General features: G+C 38.1%; 1 protein-coding gene across 6 annotated transcripts in view; it reads left to right on the top strand.

The window, feature by feature from the left end:
* The window catches only part of astn1 (astrotactin 1), a 339,165-nt gene that overhangs the window by 145,165 nt on the left and 171,723 nt on the right, over window positions 1-22,277 (top strand). For all 6 annotated transcript variants that reach the window (XM_020710964.3, XM_011486592.4, XM_011486591.4 and 3 more), the window contains 2 exons: window positions 3,665-3,831; window positions 10,742-10,936. In XM_020710964.3, coding sequence (XP_020566623.1) covers window positions 3,665-3,831; window positions 10,742-10,936 — 362 coding nt within the window. The remainder of the gene's footprint in view (window positions 1-3,664; window positions 3,832-10,741; window positions 10,937-22,277) is intronic.

Below are 22,277 nucleotides of genomic sequence, written 5' to 3'. Positions count from 1 at the left end.
GGTAGCTAACGAAGCCATCCTTCTGCTTTCGCTTTAGTCTCCACACTAAAAAATATGTCCGAGTTAAAAAAAAAGAACAATACAAGATGTTTTTATCTTGTGACAGGTGGAAAAATCGTCCATCTGCACTAAAGAATTTGTCTTGGGAAGATTTCTTAAAATAAGTTGTGATGTCCTGCTTTTTAAAGACAAAATGCAATCTTGAACTTAGCTAAAAACAGAATGGTTGCCTCAGTTCTCAGTTTAAAACCATATTTTTCACCACTGAATTGAATTGGCGTTGAAAGTAAGTATTTCCCGTGTTGTGCTAAAATTAAGAAAGATGTATTATTCAATTTTTTATTTCATTAAACCAGGCTTAGTAAAAGCTAACTAAAAGGTTACTCGCTTATTAGCAAATTAAAAAAAGAAGCTATTTCTACATTTTTACTTCTTTGTTGTTTTATCACACACAAGTCATATAACAAACTGAAACAAAACCATAACCCAAAACCATGGAGAAAGTGATATGTTGCATCCCCAATAAACACTCATATTTATATAAACTGCTCTGATAATTATGTCCTAAAAAAAGCGTGTTTTATGCAAATCTAGTTTACACACCCCTGCGCCCCCAAAAATATCCTATTTTAATTGGTACAACAGTCCAACTATTCTTAATTCTAGACTAATAAAATAAGACTAGAATTATACATTTTAAATATTTTTAATGTAGCAAAATCTCAGCAATAAATATATTAATGCATTCACTAAACAATGAAGAAATAGGTCTTAAAAAATACAAAAACTAAACACAATTGGGTCAAATAAAATAAAAAAGCAAAACAAAAACTTAAAAAAAAATTAAAAATCCTTCAAAAATAGTATTTTGCTAAAAATACAGTTTATCTTTCTTTTCTGCATTTTTGGGGCTTTTCAAGACTGACAGCTACACGCACATCAAGGGCAACACAGGTTTAGGTGCCAACATGTAGTTATCCGGGCAAGAAATCAGCAGAGACCTTCTCCATCTTTTCATCTACTGTCTAAATCAAACTTTATTTTATTTATAAAATAGCGCTTCTCATGCACTTTGTGCAGCTCGAAGCGCTTTAACACTAAAAACAGTAAACACACAACATTACAATGAAAACCCCAACCCACCCTTCACCCTTCCCACTCCCCTCCATTAAACCACATGACCCATGGCTCCCACGTACAATGAAATATGACTATGTAACTGTAAAAGAATAAATAAATAAATAAATAAATAAATAAATAAACAAGTATGGCTTAGCTCTGCTGTGAGGAAACAGTATCTGGGAATCCTTTCATACCAGGAGCCAGCCCGGCCACCGGAACATCGCCACAGTGCCCACCCAGACCGGAACAACACCGGGGTCCCCCTCACAGCCAAAAGCTGTAAAATTAGACCCCAGCCGCCCCAGCAAGGGCAACAACTGCAGCAACAACCGCTGACCAAGCCGGCAATCCCTGGAGGAAAAGATCCCCTCAAGAAACACTGGGGCTAAAATCATAAGATGCTAAAATTAAAAACATAAAAAAGAAAAAAACATAAAATTGAAAATAAGATGCATAAAATTAAAATAAATACATAAATAAAATAGCCTATACTAAAACTAATAGAATAAATTAGCAGTTAAAATCAACTAAAAGCTAAATTAAAAAGGTGGGTCTTGAGCCTCTTCTTAAAAACCTCTACTGTCTCTGTGGCCCTGAGTCTCTCCGGAAGGCCGTTCCACAGGCGAGGACCATAATGGCAGAACGAAGCCTCACCATAAGTTTTGGTCCTCACCTTGGGAACAACTAAGAGGCCAGTACCGGAAGACCTAAAGGACTTGGCAACTATTACAGAACGAACCAATGTGGGTTTTGTTTTTCATATCATAAAATAAAAATGACTTTTTTCCACATTTGCTGGAGTAACATTTATCTGGCATCCGGGCATCTTTTCCATCTCGTGCCACTCATAGATTATACATGAAGGAGCCATTTCTTTGTGTTTCACATAGACAGCAATGTCTTGAAGTTGAGTCTTGGCAACTGGACCTAAAATCTTCTTCCTGGAAATATTTTTACGCTCATCCGAGTGGCCTCATCAGTGGTAAGGGACTGATGAAGACACTTCACTCATAGTACATCCAATGCAATGTCACACAAAGCAAAAATCTTTGGGAACGACTGATCTAGAAGAGACTTTAACCTGATCAGAATGTCACTGGTGTATCACAAATAAATAACAAAGCATGTGTAAACTTAACATTGTAATTTATTTAAAAAAATGAATTAAGCCTTAATGTCAAGAGGACCTGGCAGCAGACATTGTTGACCGGAACTCGAAGGCCCCCCATTTCGCTCGAAAATAACTGTTTTTTTAACTTGCAACTCCAACGGTTACAGTTTTTTTCATTTTAAGCCTAAATAAATGTTTTTTACACTTCTGAGCAGACAATAAAAGCAATTACTGTCTTTGCCGCCATTTTAAGCCCATCTTCCTCACTGAAACTTTCTTTTAAACTGGAGATCATATTTGCCACGGTTGTTCACATTTATAAGCCTTAAGAATTCTGAAAACTTTTTAAATGTCAAATTGGAAAGGGTTTCCATTTTCCTTTTATTTAAGTGTTACATTTCTGAATAATTTTGGTTTGAAAATTAATTTTAAAATGTGCTGTATTTAGGGGCAAAGGGTAAAGCGACAAGAAATCCCACTGCAAGCTCGATGAGTCCTCTAGAGAATAAAGTAGCATTTCATCATTAAAGTTTGCGACATCTGGTTCCATAAATCCTTTTTTGTTGGTGTTTTATTTCCTATTCCTGTATGTTTTTGTTATGATTTGTAGATTTTGTACATTTGCTGTTTCAAGATTGTAATAATAAAAAAAAAAAATACAAAAGAGTTTATTTAACCAGATCATCTTTGGACTTTCTTATTATTAATTCAGAATAAAAAATCAAATATTCAAACTCCTGCTTCATTTTAAAGTTGTGTAATTTCCGCTTTTGATCGATTATGTTTGGCCCCATCTTGTTTTCTACAGCCAGGTCTTCTCCTTCATGTGGACACATGAGATCTGGCTTTTTAAGGTCATGTCTTAGATTTGATTTCTGCTCCAGGAGTTGAGTTCTGTCTACACGGCCAGGCTGCCGTTCACATTTTTTTTTAATCTAAAACTCGATAGACCTGTGCGAAACAGGTTTAAACACAGTGCAGACAGAGACGAAACACTCAGAAACCACAGGAGCAGTTTAAATGATATCAGGAATCAATCTCTAACACTGTGAAACACTAACATGAAGCCTTCTGGTTTTTTTCTTTTCTTCTTTATTCTCTGACCTTTTTTATTGGCACACTTTTTTCTTATGGTCACTACCTTAAATTGTTTTTCATGCTGATAACATGATCGTTTTATTACAGAACTGTCCCCTTGTCTGACTTCAAAAGGTGGGAACTGATTACCCAAAAAGGCTTCTCTAATGAAAACTTGCTGTTTGCACACTGAGGCACAGATGTTTTGGGCTCTGTTTACTCGTCCCAGAAGGACTTAATATTAACGTGGCTGCCTCCCTTCAGCTTAGAGAGCTTTCAGAAAGTGGACTTTAGTGAAAGAAGAACCTGTAATTGCTAACATCAGTCATTTCAAAACACTTGTTCCTCCCTCAGTGCCCTCCAGGGCTGAGTCCAATGAAGGATGGGACCGGGTGCTATGACCACCACATTGGCATCGACTGCTCGGATGGCTTTAATGGCGGATGTGAGCAGCTGTGTCTCCAACAGCTGGCCCCTCTAGAGGATGACCCGACGCTCTACAACATCCAGATGTTCTGCGGGTAAGAAAGCACACATTCAGCAGTTTAATCCATAATTAATGTAATCATTATATCTAATAGCACTAGCACATGCAGTCCTGTCATAATTAACTTGACAGTCTGTCAGACACGATAAGATAAAGATATAGAAGTCTTCCTAGCAACCTGTCAGCCCTCGTCAGATAACCTGGGGATTTTGCTAATTAACAAGCGGTTTAAAGCAACGCGTTCATTAGTTGGGGAAATAATTCCCATAGCTGCTGTCAACATAAAGTGTGGACTAATGGGTTTACGTACTTCTTCAGGTCTTTTAAAACATCTGTTCTGTAACTTTACATCTCTTCAGTAACATAGAATGTTTTTCAAAACTACATCATAGTCTTTAATTCTCTCTTTGGTATAAGAGACCGAGACGTGTTTAAGTAATATTACTTTAACCTTTAAATTTTTTGGTAAGAGGGTAAGTTTTTGTGAGGTGAAACTGTGTGAGCGTTAACCAGTCGGCCTGCATTCTTTAACCCTTGTGCAATCTTAGATGACCCCACCCTTGCATTGACGTGTTATCCCTACCATGACAAAGGTGGATAAAGGTGGAAAGATTTCATGTAATCCATGGACACCAGTGAAGATCACAAATCATTGAAGAAAAAAGGTTCAGTGCACTGTCTAGTGGGTCTAGATGACCCAACTCCCAATGTTAAATTGCCAAGGATAGCACAAGGGTTACACCCTAATGCCACGTACACATCGGAAATGTGATGGGAGTTCAAAAATGCCCTAAACATGATTTCTTGAACGCGCTTTTAGAAAACGGTGTCCACACTGGACTGTCGCTACACAACACTATAGCGCATGTACTCAGAGTTAGTGAGTGCAAAATGTCAAAGTGGTGCAAATCTTGCAAGTCTTGCCGCGACTTTTTCTTTCTTTATTTGATATATGAAAGACTTGGAGTCATATAATTCTGGTTTGGCAAAAAAATGATTATATATTTCTCCTCCATGATCAACCAAACGGTTAGCACTTTCGTGTTTTGAAAAGGATGTTACCCATACGTACTACCAAATCCCAGTCCCTGATTGGTCAACTGATTCAAACTTTTGATTTGCGGTCAACAGTCGCACGTTTTGTACGTCGAGCCCAAAAACGGACCTAAAATCTTGCCAAGTGATGGTTGAACATGAAAGATTTAGAAAAATGAAAGCCTGAAACGCGCAAATGTCGTTGGAAGTGGCTGCTTGAACGCACTTTGCTGAACCCGGAGTGAACGTAGCATAAAAATTAAATGTAATGCCAATTTACTATTTTATGGAAATTCTATTGCAATGGGATACTTTTTGTTTTTTCACACGAAACAAAAATACATCTAAATACATTTTTCTCAAATTTACTGTAAATTTCTCATTTGTAGACCAGAAAAAAAATGAAGAGTCTGGAAAAAAAAAAAAAAACTTTCAGCAATATTAAATGTGGGTTCATACATAATAAATCATATAATTCCTTATTAAATGCTCTCTGTAAGCTTCCAGATTTAAATCATGTGAACAAGAAATAAGTGGTTATCTTATTCAAAAGTACAAACCACAGACACTTCTTTTGTATTTCACAATGGATGGATTACAACACCTTGTTAGGAAATTAGCCAATTTCGAAATTTAGAGAGCCTGTGTGCTGGTGGAAGTGCGAATGCATGCCACAAGGGCCAGACTTTGGACATGTCTGCTTTAACTAATAATTTTTTTATGTGTCTCTGTCCTCAGAATCTATATTTTCTTGTCACCAGTCTCCCATAGACCACATTCAGGCCTGGTAGTCATTTGTAACATGTGTGTCAGAGTAGCACAATAAGAAAAATGAGGCATTAGCTTCCGTAAACCTGGGTTAAAATGCACTTCTGCAGCTCAGCATTCATCTGCGATTGCAGACATTAAATCTGGGCACCAAGCCAGTCTTTACCCAAATGTTTAATTTATATACAAAGCTTAGATCACATCTTAATTTTTCAAATATTATCAGGGTATCTTCAGAAAAAAATGCAGACAAAACACATTTTAAAAAACGGTTGAGAAAGTCTTCCAAAACGTTTCATTTACCTTTTGTGAATGACGTACTCTCTATTTAGGAGTGATTCACATGTTCCTGTGCATAAATGTGAATGGAGTCCAATAAATAGTAGATGGTTGTTGGACTTAAAATGGAAAAAAACAAAAAACAAAAATCCAATAAAAAAAACTTTGTAAAGCTTTCAGAAGGCATAGCCAGTACTCCAGTCTACTTTTAAAAAGATTAATAGGAATTATTGAGAATGTCTGGCTCCTTTGAAGCAGAATACAGATGAAGTAGGTGGGGTCTAAAGCCTTTTTCACAGAATGCTGCTTTTCTAAAAAATAAGATAACTGTTGCGATTTTAATTGCAAAAGTTTTTGAACAACTGCCTCTAGCATTTATCTGACATATTTTTCACTCCAGGTTTTCGCTTTAGAACATATTGACATCTCTGTGTCAATTCTGAATTATTCAAGTCTTAACGTTAGTTCATCTTTGAGTCCATAATTGAAACTCTCTCCGTGGACGATTGTCGAGCTCTCCCTCACAGTTTTGGAGTTCCAGAAGGGAAAAACATCTTGTTTTGCTATCTCTAGTCACATTATTGTTTATGATTAATGATCTATGTCCGTTATGGTACAAAGGCTCTAAAAAGACCCACTTTAATCATTTTTTGAACTATTTTTAAAGCGTTCCCATTTATATTTAGCCTTTGACCTATGTGATACGAATTATTAAAAACAAACTAACAAACAATGATAGCAGTCTGTAAAACGATTAGTAACAAAAGCCCTCTAGAAATCAACAAAATACTTTCTTTGTTGAGAACAAAAAAAGGGAAAAAAAATCAAATCAAGCCTCAAACTAAGAAGCCACATAAACATTGCATCAGTGTCTTGGTAGCACTGCACAGGAAAGTCATTATTGGATAGAAAATACCCCTAGGAATTCTGTCGGGGAAAAATATATGGGTTGAGTGAGAAATTCATTCGTCATCATGATGTGTTGAAGAGAAATGGAACAGATGCGTGAGTGTGAAGGGCAAGTTCAAACTCTTTTTCTTTATATTTGACAGTTTCTTCATGGAGAAAAATTCAGTGAGTTACCTTGGAGTTGTCAGCAAACATGGTGTGTAGTGTAACCGGCTCTTTCTGTTACGTTTGGTTAAGGGGACATGCCGAGAAGCCGAGTTGCAGAAGGTTAAAGAGAGCAAAAAAGTAAACTAAAGACGTGTTGAGATTTGTGGGTTTCGAAGCCAATCCGATTACTTTTGAATGTGAAACAAGAGCCTCTCTCTTTAAAAGCCTTTTTCTAATAGTTATCTTTTCATCACTCCTGTTTTCCAGCGCCATAATTCATGCTAGATTTACAAGAGTGTGATAAAAATGCCGCTTTATTTAATGCCAACAACAGCATTGTATTGTTACCCCTTCTTATAATGCAAATGTGGCTAATCCTTCCCATCAGAAATTGGCATTAGCCCTGTGATATTTTGGCATTCATGGGAAAATGTCTCTGGATTGAAAAACCTTGAATAATTATCTTCTTATCAGCCCACTCAATACCCAAGTTCCTCTCCCTTATTTTGCCTGCTTTCAGTTCACATCTGTGCTTCTTTGGCCTTAGGTTTGTTTTACTCCTAAACAGGAGAATGGAACCCAGGGGACAAAGCTTGAGCTTAAGTAAGAAAATGTAAATGTGTAATATGAGTTTGTTCAAGTACTTCAGTTTATTTCTACGGTGCATTTTAACCAAACAAAATTGTAGCAGTAACGCATATAGCGCATGGTGTTTACGCTGGACAAGCAGGGATGGGCTTCTTCTTTAACTACTGTCTAGCGCAGGGGTGGGCAATTCCAGGCCTCGAGGGCCGGTGTGTCTGCATGATTTCCAGATAGTCTTGCCCTACTCATGATTGATTACCTGGTTCAGGTGTGTCCAGCCAATAATCTTGCCCTACTCATGGCTGATTACCTGGTTCAGGTGTGTCCAGCCAATTAGAACATGCCAGAGCAGGGTATGCTGGAAAACATGCAGGAATGCGGCCCTCAGTGCCCACCTCTGGTCTAGCGCATGTCCGCCACCTACAGTTGGAAGAGGTTTGGTGCAAAATGTCAAAGCGGTGCAAATCTCTTGAATACATTTCTCCAGGCTTTTTCTTTCACTGTTCTGTTCTGATATATAAACGACTTGGTGTCATATAATCCGGCTGGACGCAAACCTCAATTATTAATTTGTCCTCCTTGACCTCAGTTTTCAAACGTGTGGCACTTCCGTAAATTTATAGGAACGTCACACATCACCCCAAATGTAAATCCCTGATTGGACACAGTTCGATCTGGTTTCACTTTCAACGTGCGTTCAGTGGCCGCGCATTTTCTACACAGAGCCAGAAAACGGAAGCCCGAAATGGGCATTAACGTGGATTTGCATAGACTTTTAATTAAAAGTGGCTGCTTGAACAAGTGTTGCTGAGGGTGGTATGAACGTAGCTTAACATTATCAATAAATGTATTTATACATATTTACCAACAGGTCGAAACTCATTAATAGATATTCAGGTAATGTTAGCTACCTGTCCAGGGTGTTCCCTGCCTTCCCCAAGTGCTTGCGTAGCTGGGATAGAACCTGAAAGGGATTCAGCGGATATGGAGGATGGATGGATGGATGGATGGATGGATGGATGGATGGATGGATGGATGGATGGATGGATGGATGGATGGAAATCCTGTTAGCTAACAGTTAGCATCCAGTCAGTAGGAAATGCACTGTCAGTATTAAGAAGCAAAGTGCAGAAGAAAATTCAACTGAGGGTTAGATAAGAAAACCAAAAAATAGAGACCCTAACTGACATATTTTACAGGAAACCAAAATTAGTGATGAGTAGAATGAGTCCCATCTGGGTTACATTTATTTCTCATGTAGAAATCAGATCTCAACTAAAAAATCAGATTTGGTTGGATTTTTGGTTTGAAATGGTTTATTTCAAGCAATCAAATAGGAATAGTACACAAAAAGAACACAATCATCAGTTATACATTCATACAATAACTAATCCTATTTAGTATAATTAGACATATAATTAAGTATTGCTTGAAAGGGAGTGGAAGGAATCGAACTTACATAATCCCACCCCTGTTCTACTGTAACCATTTTATTACATGATTTATCAATATCCGGTTCATAGAAAGCACATGACAAAGATGAATTACTTAAATTATTTTGTAAAAAATAAATTTTAGAAAACAACATGGCAATAAAGTATCCAAAATATATGCAGATTATGTTACTTTTAAAAGTCATTGATATGATAAAAAAAAATTATAATAATACTGTATCAGTAAAATAGACAAAACACTGTTTCAGGAATTTCCATAAAAAGATTGGTCAAGTATCAAAACTTAAAAATATGTACAAAATTATGTATCATTAGGAAAAATTCATGAATCAGCCTATCATTTTTTTTTTAAACAAGTGAAGTAATATAATTAAAAGTCAATCAATTTGACAATTTTCAGATGCATAAATGAATAAGAGTAACTCTTCAAGAACCTGACTGGAACACCATTTTCATAAATAAAAGCAAAACAATATCCAATGATGTTCTAGTTCAATTATACTATGTGGTTTCAATATTGCATTAATATATTGTTTTGTATTAGAACCTGTAGGCTACCATAGATATTTGTTTGGAGAAATATGCCACTGTTTAAAAATCCTGTTATGCAAACACAATTACTTTTTCTCTTAAGAGAAGAAAATAAGAAGTTATGATTGGGTTAAAATGACACTGCAAAGAATTTATCTTCTTAATGCCTTAAAAAAATAATATTTAGATCAACACACAAAGACATCTTGACTTTTGTTGAGCTCCAATAAAAGCAGCCAAAAATTGATGCAACAGAAATGATTGTTCCCAGAATAATCTTTAAATGAGTTGCTGCTCCATTTAAGTAATAATAGTAATAATTCCAGTGAGTAGAAACCTGTTTTTCAGCTGAAAAATGTATAAAGGATAGAGAAAAAGGTTTTGTTGAAAAACTGGGAAAAAAATGGCAGTAGGTAGGAACTGGATAGTTATTTGCTCTAGCTGCACATATCACATTAAAAGACTGGCATGCACAATTTGTCATCCTGCACAATAGAAGTAGAGCATGTAAAGGATTTCTGCATTCTGAAGCATTACCTCTAGAGCACAATGTCACAGAACAGAATAGATCCCTTCGTTTGTTATTCCAGGGAAAGAGGGAAAAAATAAATTCCACGCGTATGCTTTGTCGTGACAGGGAAAGCTGCAGACATAAATGGCTAAACGGATAAGACACATTCTCCATTTTAAATGGTGGTGGAACAGATGCCCCCTTTTTATCATTTTGGGGCCTTGTTGCATCATTTGGTCGAGTATTTTTGTGTCAACAAGAGTTTGGAGCCCTCTAGTCGTTTTAAGTTAAGTTGTGTTTAGTAGTTGACATAATGTGAACTGTAGTAACTGTAATGATGTCAGGATAAGTTGATTAAAAATGTAGTGTGTGGCGCAAAGCTGCTTTGTGGTAAGTGCTTATAGATTTGCCATTAAAGATTTAATGTTTGGGTTCACATTAGTACATGTGCAGTGTAATTAGACCTAACTGGTTTAGCCAAGAGTTTTACTTTAAGCCATTTTTTAAACCTCAATGGTTGCATGAATCTACAGTCTTTAAATGGCCACGTGACAAAAACAGATGAAGCCCTTTTCTGGTTTTATTCTGTATATGGGTTTCAGCAGTCAGATCAAGGCAACAAATGAAGATAAGTAGCAGTTAAGCAATGCTAAGTCCCTACAAATATTTAAGAATGAAGGAAAATGATAAATCACGTTCAATGAGTAAAATCCTTGTCACCCTAGGTGCATTGAGGACTACAAGCGCGGCCCTGATGGGAGGTCCTGCCTGCCGCTGTCTGAAGCCTGCACTGAGGGGATAGACTGTGGCGAAGCAGCAGACATCCCAGCTAACCAGACTGTCTTCGGAGACCTTTTCTACGGATACAACAACCACACCAGAGAGAGCACCCCTGGACAGATCCTAAAGGCCACTTTCAGGTAAACACACAGGCTGTTGGTGATGCAGGGCCTCGTGGAATATTGCTGTGCCATTTGTGTCCCAGCAGGGGAACTGTGACGGAGTGTTACGGCATCTGGCTCCCACAGTTTTGACATCATTGCACTAAATCGGTTCTAGTTACCGGTCACAACATGAGCAGTAAGATCGACAAAAATGACAGAGCTGATGCCAAGTTAAAAAGAAGAAGAGTCAATGGCTGCAATGATACATACATACATTAAAAAAAAAATTATGAGAACATAGTGATTCAGTAAAAGGGGCACATCGCCAATAAATGGTCTATTTTTAAATTGATGTCATGTATAAGGCAGACCGAGCTATAAGGCGTATTAGGCGAAACAAATGAATACGAAATAACTGTACGTTTGTTAGACGGAATCTAGTTTCATCTGAGAACCAAATACGTGACTGTCTTGGCCTCTATGGGGTGTTGTCTCCCCGCCTTTTTTCTCTCTACAAACCCTATTCATCTCATTTGCAGGTGTTTCATAGTTATGAGTTATTACTCTCAATAATTTTATTTTTATTTATTATAATTTTTTTTTGTAATAATGACAAGATGATTATTTCTAGTGTGAGTTTCATGATGGTTACTGCTATTGACTTTTCTAGTATCAATATTATAATGAATGCATAGTTAATATATGTCTCTAGCCTTTCCTATCTATCTATATGAATCTCTGATAATGTATCCCTAAATACTGTATCTATAATTAGCAGAATGCATGATGGTTAGTTCAAGCTAGTGGATGGAATTCACTCTAGTTAACCTTACATCAAACACACACACACTGTTCCTTTAATTTATTTTTTTATTTACTTACCTCCTGTTTTTGTGTGTTAGTATTGGTAGTTGTCTTTTTTTGTCAGAACTGTTTTTCCGGTGTATTGTCGTTTGTTTGTTGTTTGTTATTTTTGAATGGGAATCCCTCTTGGCGGAGGGCTCTGTATCCCTCCGCCGCGAGGGTGTTATACGTGGCGCTGTGTTGCGGAGAAACGCATTTCATCACGTAAGTGAATGAAATGTTAGCCATGTTAGCTTATTCACTATACCTTTAACTCCCAAACTTGTTGTAAAAAAACAGACTTATAACGCTTAAACAAATGTTTTATAATTTCACGCTAACTCCTAACATAACTCCATCTAAAAACAGTCCGACACTGCTACACACCGGCCATGTTAGGGTATTTACAATGACATCCAACCCTGACATCAGCAACTCGTAAACAGAATAAACTGACATTTTTACCTCTCAAAATCACTTCAACATCAGAATAAGCACATCCAGAAGGAATTTATATAAAAAGTGCTTTGGACTATAAGGCATACTGTAATTTCAGAAAAATTAAGGCTTTTAAGTATGCCTCACAGTGCGGAAAGTAGTACGGTAAGTTAATAACAGCTTGACTGCAGGTGCTTATCTGAAAGGATAGACTTCTTGTAAAGTTGGAAAGGACGGCTGCTTTATAAATCCAAACAAGAATCTAATTCCACAGGAAAGGAGCCTGATAACTGAAGGGACCATCTTTCATTCTGCTGTCGAAACCTTAAAGAAACAAAAGTAACTCTGCATTTTAAATTGTGTCTTTTATTGAGAAAATACGAGACATGAGATTCTTAAGATATGATGGAGCCTGGTCTATTGAAAGATTTATATTAGACGGAAAGACTTTTAAAATCTATTCTGGTTTCAAAGAGAGTCCATTTAAAGAAACATGACATCTACCTCCAGGTTACATTACAATCTGCAGGTAGTGTTTAGGATCAGCTGCAGACTATTGGTAAATTGATGGATTTAAATCTAAGGCGCTAGCTATCATGTTTTCTGTCTTTAGATTTTAGCGTTTAATTTAAGAAGGCGTGCTTCGCTTTCTATTAGCACCATTAATCAAGAAACATTGAATCACCGTGGTAACAACATGGTCTTGCTGCAAAAAAAATTGTCTTTCAAAAGTAGGATTTTGTCCTGAAAGGTGGAAACACGGAATTTAGATGCTCCTCCCTGAATGGGGGCTGGCCCCACAGTTTGACTACTGCCTCAATGGTCCCACATCTTGGATAACTCAGCAGGTTACATGTTCCCCTTGAAAACAATCCTTCAGACATTATCCCACAATCTCTATCTAATCTAATCTAATCTACAATACTTTTGCTTGTGACACTTCCATACATTAGAAAAAATTAAGCTTTATTATCAGTACTGCTAACATCAAGAAGTTTAAAATAACTAAGCTTTTTATAATATGACATATGATCTTATGTTGCTGTGATTTCATTTCATTTATGCCTAGAATTTAAATCCAAGATCAGTAATTAGACTGAGTTCCTCAATCTGTATTTTTCAGTGGTCTTGCCTGAGCAGTAAATGTGTCAGTTAAAATTCAGACTCTGTTACCAACTGTCACACTGTATCCAGCAAGGGATTGGTGGTAGCATCATAAATCCTACAATAATTCTTCTTAAGCACAAAGTACAAAAGAAACACATTTCCTTTCATGAGCTCACTTAGACATTTCAGTAAACATTTCAAGACACATTTCAATAAATGTAACATTTTCAAATCAAGACTGAAAATGTTAGTGGTTAAAACATCCAAGATAATTACACATGGTTTATGTGCAAAAATGCAAGAAAAAAACATGAAAAACTCAAAGAAAAAATACAGTAATAAAGGTAGATATCATAGGGAAATAACAGCACATTTGTTGATAGACTGTTGATTACATAGGTTTCCAAAGTGCTCCGGATCAACCTCACGCATGAGCTTGCTGTAGAAAATAATGTCAGAAATTGGCAATGCATTACACAAGCTGTTCATGTATGTCAGTTTAATTATAGATCAGTTTCCCAACATGGATCAGGGATTCTGAAATCAATTTTATGTCCACATTTTGTAAAGAACGGTTGCAAAATCTGTCAACGTTGAGCCATTTGACTCCAGGTATGTATTTGTGGACATGTTGAGGCATGACCTTTTTGTGAATTTACAAGGTGCATTGATGAAAATTTCTCATGTTTTTCAGTGTACTTAATTATTTCTTTATGCATGCTGCAATCATCTAGACCGGAATCAGGAAGTCAGAAGGTCAGCAAAGGCTTCTGTGGCTCAGGAATTGAATTTGGGCAGAGCATGGACTCTGCCCGAGGCAACACACCCACTTAGGGATTCACCGTTAGAGTCTAAAAGAGGAAGGGATGGGCGTGGCAGGAAAGTTAATAACATCAAGAGTCGAAATCTCAAATGCTCTGATCTCATTTGAGTGTGCTTATGAATGGAGAGTGTCGTATGAGCCTGACTTTGACAAACACCAAATGCTTCCTGTGCAGATAAAGTGGATAGAGAAGGAGGATGACTGCACGGGGGGGCTTAATGCACGGCTTGATTATGCAGATACAGAGACATATGGAGGTAGGGTGTCTGTAGGAGTTCATTTTGATTGGTTGATATAAGGGATTGGATGTAAGAAACAATATTTGGGAAGAGTGAGATTAAGAACTTCCATATGTAGTGCACCAATTACAGTTTAGATTCAAGCAGTTATGTCTAAGAATAAATCAGTCATTGCTAACACTTTAAAAACAGGTTACATTTTTGCAGACTTTAATTTTTGTTTAAAAAGTATCTGAATATTGCATTGATTCACTTTAACTTATTGCCTCTGAATCCACAGGGCACGAGATTTCTATTTCATAACTAATAAACATCTACTGTAGATGTCCACTGCACAATTTTGACAACTCAATTTTATTACGCCATTAGAGGTCTGCCAATAGTGTTCTGAAATATATTCACATATAAAGGCCTCCTACACATTTGCCTGAAGCCATCTTATGTTTGGACAAATTAAGATGTCAATTACAGAACTTAAACATTTACTAGATACAAAATGACCACTGTGGTTTTATGCGACTTCATGTGTGTTCATTCAGGAGAGTCAGATCAGTACATCCTAATTTTTCAACAATCTTACAACTCCTACTCCGGCTTCCTCCCACTGTGCAAAAACATGCTTTATAGGTTAATTGGTTAGTCTAAATTGTCCCTAGGTGTGAATGTGCGTGGGTGTGTGATTGTGGACATTCTACCCTGCAACAGACATGCGACCTGTCCAGGGTGCCCTCTGCCTTTGCCCACAAGTGAGCGGGATAGGCTCCGGCAGCCCCGTGACCCCGAAAAGGAATAAACGAAAGATGAATGAATATATACTGTACAGACCATGTACAGAATGGGACACACACACACAAACACCCATGCTCCTGGAAAACCTCTACATTGAACTGGTGATAGATCGTTAGTTGTCCTTCAAAGGCCAAATGTCTCAAATGTTGCCTTGCTCCAATACATTCCTGCAGGCCTGGAAGGAGTTGGAAGGGGTAAACAATCGTGTCCTGGCAAAGTTCAAGGCAAGTTCATAAATTATTTGACTCCTCTGAGTTCCTCAGCACCCGATGAACAGCCAATATTAACCCGAAGCCCTAATGCAAACTAGTGCAAGTGCAAAATTTGCTCACTGCAGCTAAATAGCTCGTAATTTCTTTTTTGTCCTAACTTTTTCAACCTAACCAGCCGCCACCTGTAGTTATAAAAATGCTCTTGTAAGAAAAAGATATCAAGTCAGTCATTACAGCTGAAACATAACTGTGACCCACATGCTGAAACATCCTGATTAGAAGTCCTGTTTGCCTTTGAGAAGAGCAGTGGAGACTGAGGGAGGGAGGAAAGAAAGGCTCTATGTGATGTTCACTGGCACCTCATCAAAAACCCTCCGTGCTGGACCGGCACCAAGCATCTGTTTTCATCATTCAGTCAAAGAAGAAGTCAGCATTTAAAATAGTTTAGCCACCAGCAGAGTTTCATGTTTTTTGCACAAATTAGGTTCTCCCATTATGATTAGAATTAAATTTTTGTTCCATTTATCTACAAAATCATGTTTTTACCAGATAAAATGAAATAAAAAAAACTTTTTGAGTCAGAGCTAAAAATAAATCCAAAGCATTGCACAAATGCAATTTTTTGTGCAGCTTATGTTTGATTGATCCAGGTTGCAAGTGTGTGTGTGTGTGTGTGTGAGGGGGGCGCTGTTGCCCCTGCAGGGTTTTTTATTTATTTATTTTTTTTTTCTTACTGCTTTGGGCAGCAATCAAGATAACGAATAAGAGACATAAGCAGCAAGTGGTGTGTGCAGGTGGTCAACATCATAACACACAAACAAGAACTAAAATAGGCAATCTTTAGGTATGCACATCAATCCTCGCACATTCCGTCCTTTCCGTCTCCGGAGAGCCACGGCTCACACTCTCAGATCTGGTTCAATCTGCGCTGCCCAGCACGGCTCCCTCGTGGTCTTCCCTTTAAGCTCAGCAGCCATGGAATGCTTCTACTGTTTATTTTATTTTTTATTTTTTTTTGGAAAAGGGAAACAGCCCAGCCGCCCCGTCCAGGAAAGCTGCTTTCATTTGAAAAAAAAAACAAAAACAAAACACAAATAGGATTTATTTATTCAGTTTCCTGCCATTGGCAGCAGGCTGGCGGGACACAGGATGATTCTTGTTACAAAGCAATTGGAGACATGATGCACTCATGCCTGGGGAGGAAGTCCTAATCAGAGCGGCATCTCAGGAGGAACGGGCTCAATGTGATCTGGCTTCGAATTACAGAGCTCTGTAACAGGGTCTCTATCTCCCTGTCTCTGTGGGAGACAGTGGACTCCAGCAATGAGATGTTAAAAAGCTAACCGCCACTCATTACTCTTTACCACCCCCCACCCCCACCCCACTTTTCTTCCTATTTCACTCAACAAGCTCAGTGCAGGTTTTAATGAATATTTTAGTGGCCTTTGTTCTCATCCTGCTTGCTGCTTGGGATCAATGATTAAGACCACACTTCTACCTAACAACCCCCCCTCCTCCTTCCCTGATACTTTGTTCAAGCATCTTTCTATTTTTTTCTTTTCTTTTTTCATTATCTCATATTTTTGGCTCAGTTCACCTTCCTACACCACACCCCTCAATACAATGCCCTCAAGAGGAATACGTTTAATGACTTGGTTAATTAAAAGATGAAACGTGTTCCCTTCAGACTGACAGAGAGGCGGCAGAGTGGGAGTGGGCTGTTGTTGTCTTTTATTCATAGCCGTGAGTTTACCGAGTGTCACAGTCAAGAGGATCCCTGTGAGAGGGGAGGACGAAAATGAAGGAGTCCTGCGAAAGCGAAGCAGAAGCGTCCAAATGTTTTGTCACATTTCGCTCTTCAATAATTCATCAAACAGGTGACTGCAGCGCCTCAACTCACCTTTTTTCCCCAAAGAAAGTCACCAAGTTCTGGAAGTTTAACAAAAAAGTTCTTGGACTTTAAGATGAAAAATGACATCCTTCCAGAGCCAGATGGCTGTTAAATGTTACATGTCATCGTCTAACAATTTTAACTTTGAAGATTGTCAGACATTTATGCGTACAAAGAGAACCGGGCTCATGTCCCACTTTGCAAGCTTCAAAAAGAGAGAGCCCCGTCTTCAGGAAAGCATCCGAGAGTCAGTCATTACATTTGTGTGCTTTGTTAAACTGACAGCTGAAATCATGCATAATTACTTTCAGTTGGAAATGACAGATGCTTGTGCCGTCAGAAGTCCCAGAAGTTTTTTGTTTTTTTATGTGGCAGCACATGAGTTGTGTTCCAATGAAAGCTATAGCATTTCAAAACTCCAGTGCAAAACGGTCAGTGATAACAGAAGTCTTTAAAGTTCCACTCAAATCCTTTTTTCAAACTCTTTTAAGTGTTACCAGTTGTCTTTTAATTGCGATTGTGCAATGTTTAGCCAAAATAAATAAATCTGTCGTTTTTGAGGACATAGTTTCTGCAGAGTTGCAGTAGTTCATTAAAAATTTGCCTGTGATTTGTGGGCAGGACCATTAGCACAGAGCAACCCCACCACCCCTCCCTCTCCCCAGTACCGAAAGCTCTCTGTTTAAGCACAGCAGGGAGCTTAGTGTATTTTCTATGTCATAAACTGTATTTTTTGGAGTATAAGTTGTTTTTTTTGTCGTCTCTGCTACCGCTCCTACACCTGGCTGTGGTTCCTGTCTCCGGCTCGACTCCTGTCCATGACTGCCCCCCCAACCACGGCTGGATGAAGCTCGTCTGCTGGACTTTATATATGTAGTTGTAGATTTAGAGTAGTTAATTCTTCTCTAAGAGTTCTGTTAAATCGCCTGTCCGTCCTGGGGGAGGATCCCTCCTTCATGTGGGCACCCCTGAGCTTTCTTCGTTTTTTCCGGAATCCGTTTTTTTTAGGAGTTTTTCCTTACCGTGAAGGGGGGTCTAAGGGCAGGGATGTCCAGTGTAGCTTAGTCAGTTTGTTAGTTTATTTTAGTATTTTCTTATTGAACTCTTTGTATTCATGATCCTTTTGATTTCATGTTTTACTTCGAAGCCCATCGAGACGACTGTTGTTGTGATTTTGGGCTATACAAATAAAATTGAATTGAATTGAATCACTTTCACTATTATTGTCAACAACTCCATTAATGTGATTTGCCTTTCAGGATGAAATGTCAGTTTTCCATATTTTGTTGAATACATTTCTCACAAAAGTTCAACTTATACTCCAGCGCTACTTTTAAACATTTTTTTTCTTCTTTAATAAGCATTTTTTGGCGACTGTCTGCGTCTTATACTCCAAAGCAACGTGTAGTCCGAAAAATATGCTAAGCTCTTTTTCATAAAGGCATTTTTTTCTTCTGCTCCTTTTCACAATGATTTGAATAAAGAAAATACTAAGAAATTCAATTTTAAACTTAGTTTGCCTTAAACATGTCCTCCATAATTGTTGGAATAATGTATATAAGTTGACTCATATTTGCTTTTATGCATTACCTAGCTATATAGGTGATATAGTCATGTTTGCAGAAGGGTGTGTCCAACTCTGTTTCACAGGAAGGTGGAGGTGAAACTCTTGGGGGGAAACCAACTATCTCTGCGTCTTCCCAGCATCAGCATGAGAATTTTATTATTTGTGTTATTTGTGTCTAGACCTGAATCGAAGGACGCTCTGTGTTAGTTATCCGTGAGAAAAGGCTTTGCATGTCCAAAGATGATGTGGGAAGGATGTGATAAGACAGACATGTTGCAATTAATGTTTTCTGATCGCGCTGCAGCTGTGCTTTTTCTGTTTCCCCCTCCCTTTAGAGCACAGCGCATGTGTAATTTAGGGAAAACCTAACAAACTTAATAAAAGAAGAGGCGACAGAAAATGCGCCTGAGCGGAGAGAGATTGTTGGGTATCATCTCTGTCTGTTCTCCTCATAAAGGTACCTTTGGTCTGTTGTCTTTCTTTCCTCACTTAATTCTTCTGATGTTGCAGGTTGAATTAACCCAACAATAATCAGAAGAATGTATGGAGAGCATGTTAAAAACACCAAAATACTATTTGTATTGGAGTGGGTCTTTAAATGCAACTGCAATGGACTTTGAAATTGAAACCAAACACATATTTTGCAATAAAATTCAAACAGTCTTTCTATAAGCATACTCAAGACCCGAGTCCCTTATTTTAACTGCCTTGAGTTTATTTAGCTTTTGACATTTGTTGTAAGAATTGTTAAATAAATTAAAAAAACAATGATACTAGTAGGCCTGCACAATATACCGCAAATTTATCGTTATCGCAATATCCAGCTCTGCAATAGGCATATCGCAAAAGACTGCGAATATCGCAATAAATCGTAAACCCAAAATGTGTTGAAACAATCTTATGGCAGCTTGACGCTTTTAACGAATCAAATAAATCCCTTTATGCTTTGACCAATCAGATGGACGCCTTCCCATTGTTTACCAATCAGATGGAGGCCTATTATGTTAGATGTTTGTCACCTATGTCGATGAGGGTCATTTGGAGTATAATTTTAAACTGTTGCAATGAAATGGGAATGATGGTTTTGGCATTTTTCTATTTTTTTTATATACCGCAAATTATATCGTTATCGCAATATTAATCTCTAATATCGCATATCACAAGTTTTCCTCATATCGTGCATCCCTAGTTACTAGTCATATTTTCAAAAGTAAAATCACTAGATCTTTATAGAATCCAAAAGCGTTTGCAAATACATGAATGACACCAACCAGCTTTTTCTGTTACCAGAAATAAGCTTGACGAGGCAATCAAGTTGATCAGAAAGCTCATTAAACAGGCTCAATATGGTTTAAACATAAATTCAAATGGGAAAGAATATGCTATACACAATGTATTTTTATTTAAAGCTATTAAAACTTTCTGATAAAAATACCTTTGAAATGGTTTAAAAGTATAGGTAATGCAACAAAAGAAAACAGCAAAGTGGAGTTCCTGTCCTGGGTCAAGAGCTTTTTTGTTGAAAATAGGTTGTAAAATGTGTTTTTGTTTGGACAGTGTGGGTGTTTGACAAACACTCAGTGGAGAAATGGTCCACAGCTTTGGTGCAAAAAGAGAAAAAAAGCTTCTTTCCCCCGAGCTTTCTTTTGAACCTCAACTCAGTTTGAGTGAGAAGAAGTCTGAAGTTTGAGAAATTCAAAATGCCCTGATTAGTCCTACATTCAATTTCACATATTTTCACTTTCTCTGTTTTTACTCCATTCCTTTGGGTTAAATAGAGAAGTGTTGGGCATTTTAAAATGTTGCTGCTGTAAAACTATTTCCTTTGGCCATGTCAAAGCAAAGGAAATGTCTTTGTAATGCTGGGTTTGACACAACCACATCAGCAGCGGCTCTTCTCCTGCCATTGGCGTCTGTTGTTCTGAAGCTGTGACTTTCCCAAAGGCGGCAGTTGGTGATTTGTAAATATTTGTGCATCCTCTTTATCGCCATGGCCCAACCCCAAACCCGCACGGATCAAACAGTGGATTCCCTATCTTGCATATCAACAGGAAAACCGGCAGCAGAGATTTCTCGAGAAACTCTCATGAGGGATTGTAGTCATTCAAACACATGTTTAAAATGTAAAAAACTATTAGCCAGCTTTTAATACATTTTTTAACCAAATAGGTTGCATTGGGTTTCAAATAAGCTATCCCAATGAGACTCTTTGAAGGACATACAGGCTCATGTTACTTGATTTTTTTTTTCCTGGCCACAAAGGTTATTGGAGCTCATCACAGTCAGCATTTGTGTGCGCTGACAGTGTTGTAAGAGTCAGCGCACACAAATCCAAACTTCGCAGGAAGAAAGCCTCAACCTTTCTTTTTAGTTAACTTTACATGTATTATATTTATCCATACACATTTAGTTTTATCTCTGACATGGATAATCGAGTTTAATTAGTATTTTATTAGTGGGAAGGTGGGTATTCTTTAGGTATATGATCATTAAAGTTGATAAATATAGGCTCTTTTAAGAAAATATTATGTCTTTAATTGCTGTAAATCTTTATATTTAGTTTCCGGTTCAGTTTTTCCAAGTAGCAACATGTCCTATTTGAAATAGACACCCTTCTTCTTTGTCTTTCGGCTTTTCCCATCAGGGGTCGCCACAGCGAATCATCGTTTTCCACCTCACTCTGTCATGGACATCTTCTACCCTAACATTAGCCAACTTCATGTCCTCTGTTAAGACATCCATATATCTCCTCTTTGGCCGTCCTCTTGCCCTCCTGCCAGGCAGCTCCATCTCCAACATCCTTCTACCAATATATCCACTATCCCTCCTCTGAACATGTCCAAACCATCTCAGTCTGGCTTCTCTGACTTTGTCGCTAACACAGGCAACATGAGCCGTCCCTCTGATGTACTCGTTCCTTATCCTGTCTAACCTGGTCACTCCCAAGGAGAACCTCAACATCTTCATCTCCGCTACCTCCATCTCAGCCTCTTGTCTCTGTCTCACTGCTACCGTCTCTAACCCATAGAGCAGAGCTGGTCTCACCACTGTCTTGTACACCTTTCCTTTGAGTCTTGCTGGCACTCTTCTGTCACACAACACTCCTGACACTTTCCTCCAACCGCTCCAACCTGCCTGCACTCGCCTCTTCACCTCTTTTCCACACTCTCCATCACACTGAACTGTTGACCCCAAGTACTTAAACTCCTGCACCTTCTTCACCTCAGCCCCCTGTAACCTAACGCTTCTACCTTGGTCCCTCTCGTTCAGACACATGTATTCTGTCTTACTACGACTGACCTTCATGCCTCTTCTTTCCAGAGCAAACCTCCACCTCTCTAGCTGTTCCTCCACCTGCTCTCTACTCTCACTGCAAATTACGATGTCATCCGCAAACATCATTGTCCAGGGAGATTCCTGTCTTACCCCGTCTGTCAGCCTGTCCATCAACATAGCAAACAAAAAGGG

The sequence above is a fragment of the Oryzias latipes genome, chromosome 17 (genome assembly GCF_053564925.1).
Source record: "Oryzias latipes strain Hd-rR chromosome 17, Olatipes_Hd-rR_3.1".
NCBI classification, from domain to species: Eukaryota; Metazoa; Chordata; class Actinopteri; order Beloniformes; family Adrianichthyidae; genus Oryzias; species Oryzias latipes.
Note: the sequence above shows the minus strand (reverse complement) of the source record. Positions and strands in the feature narration are given on the sequence as shown.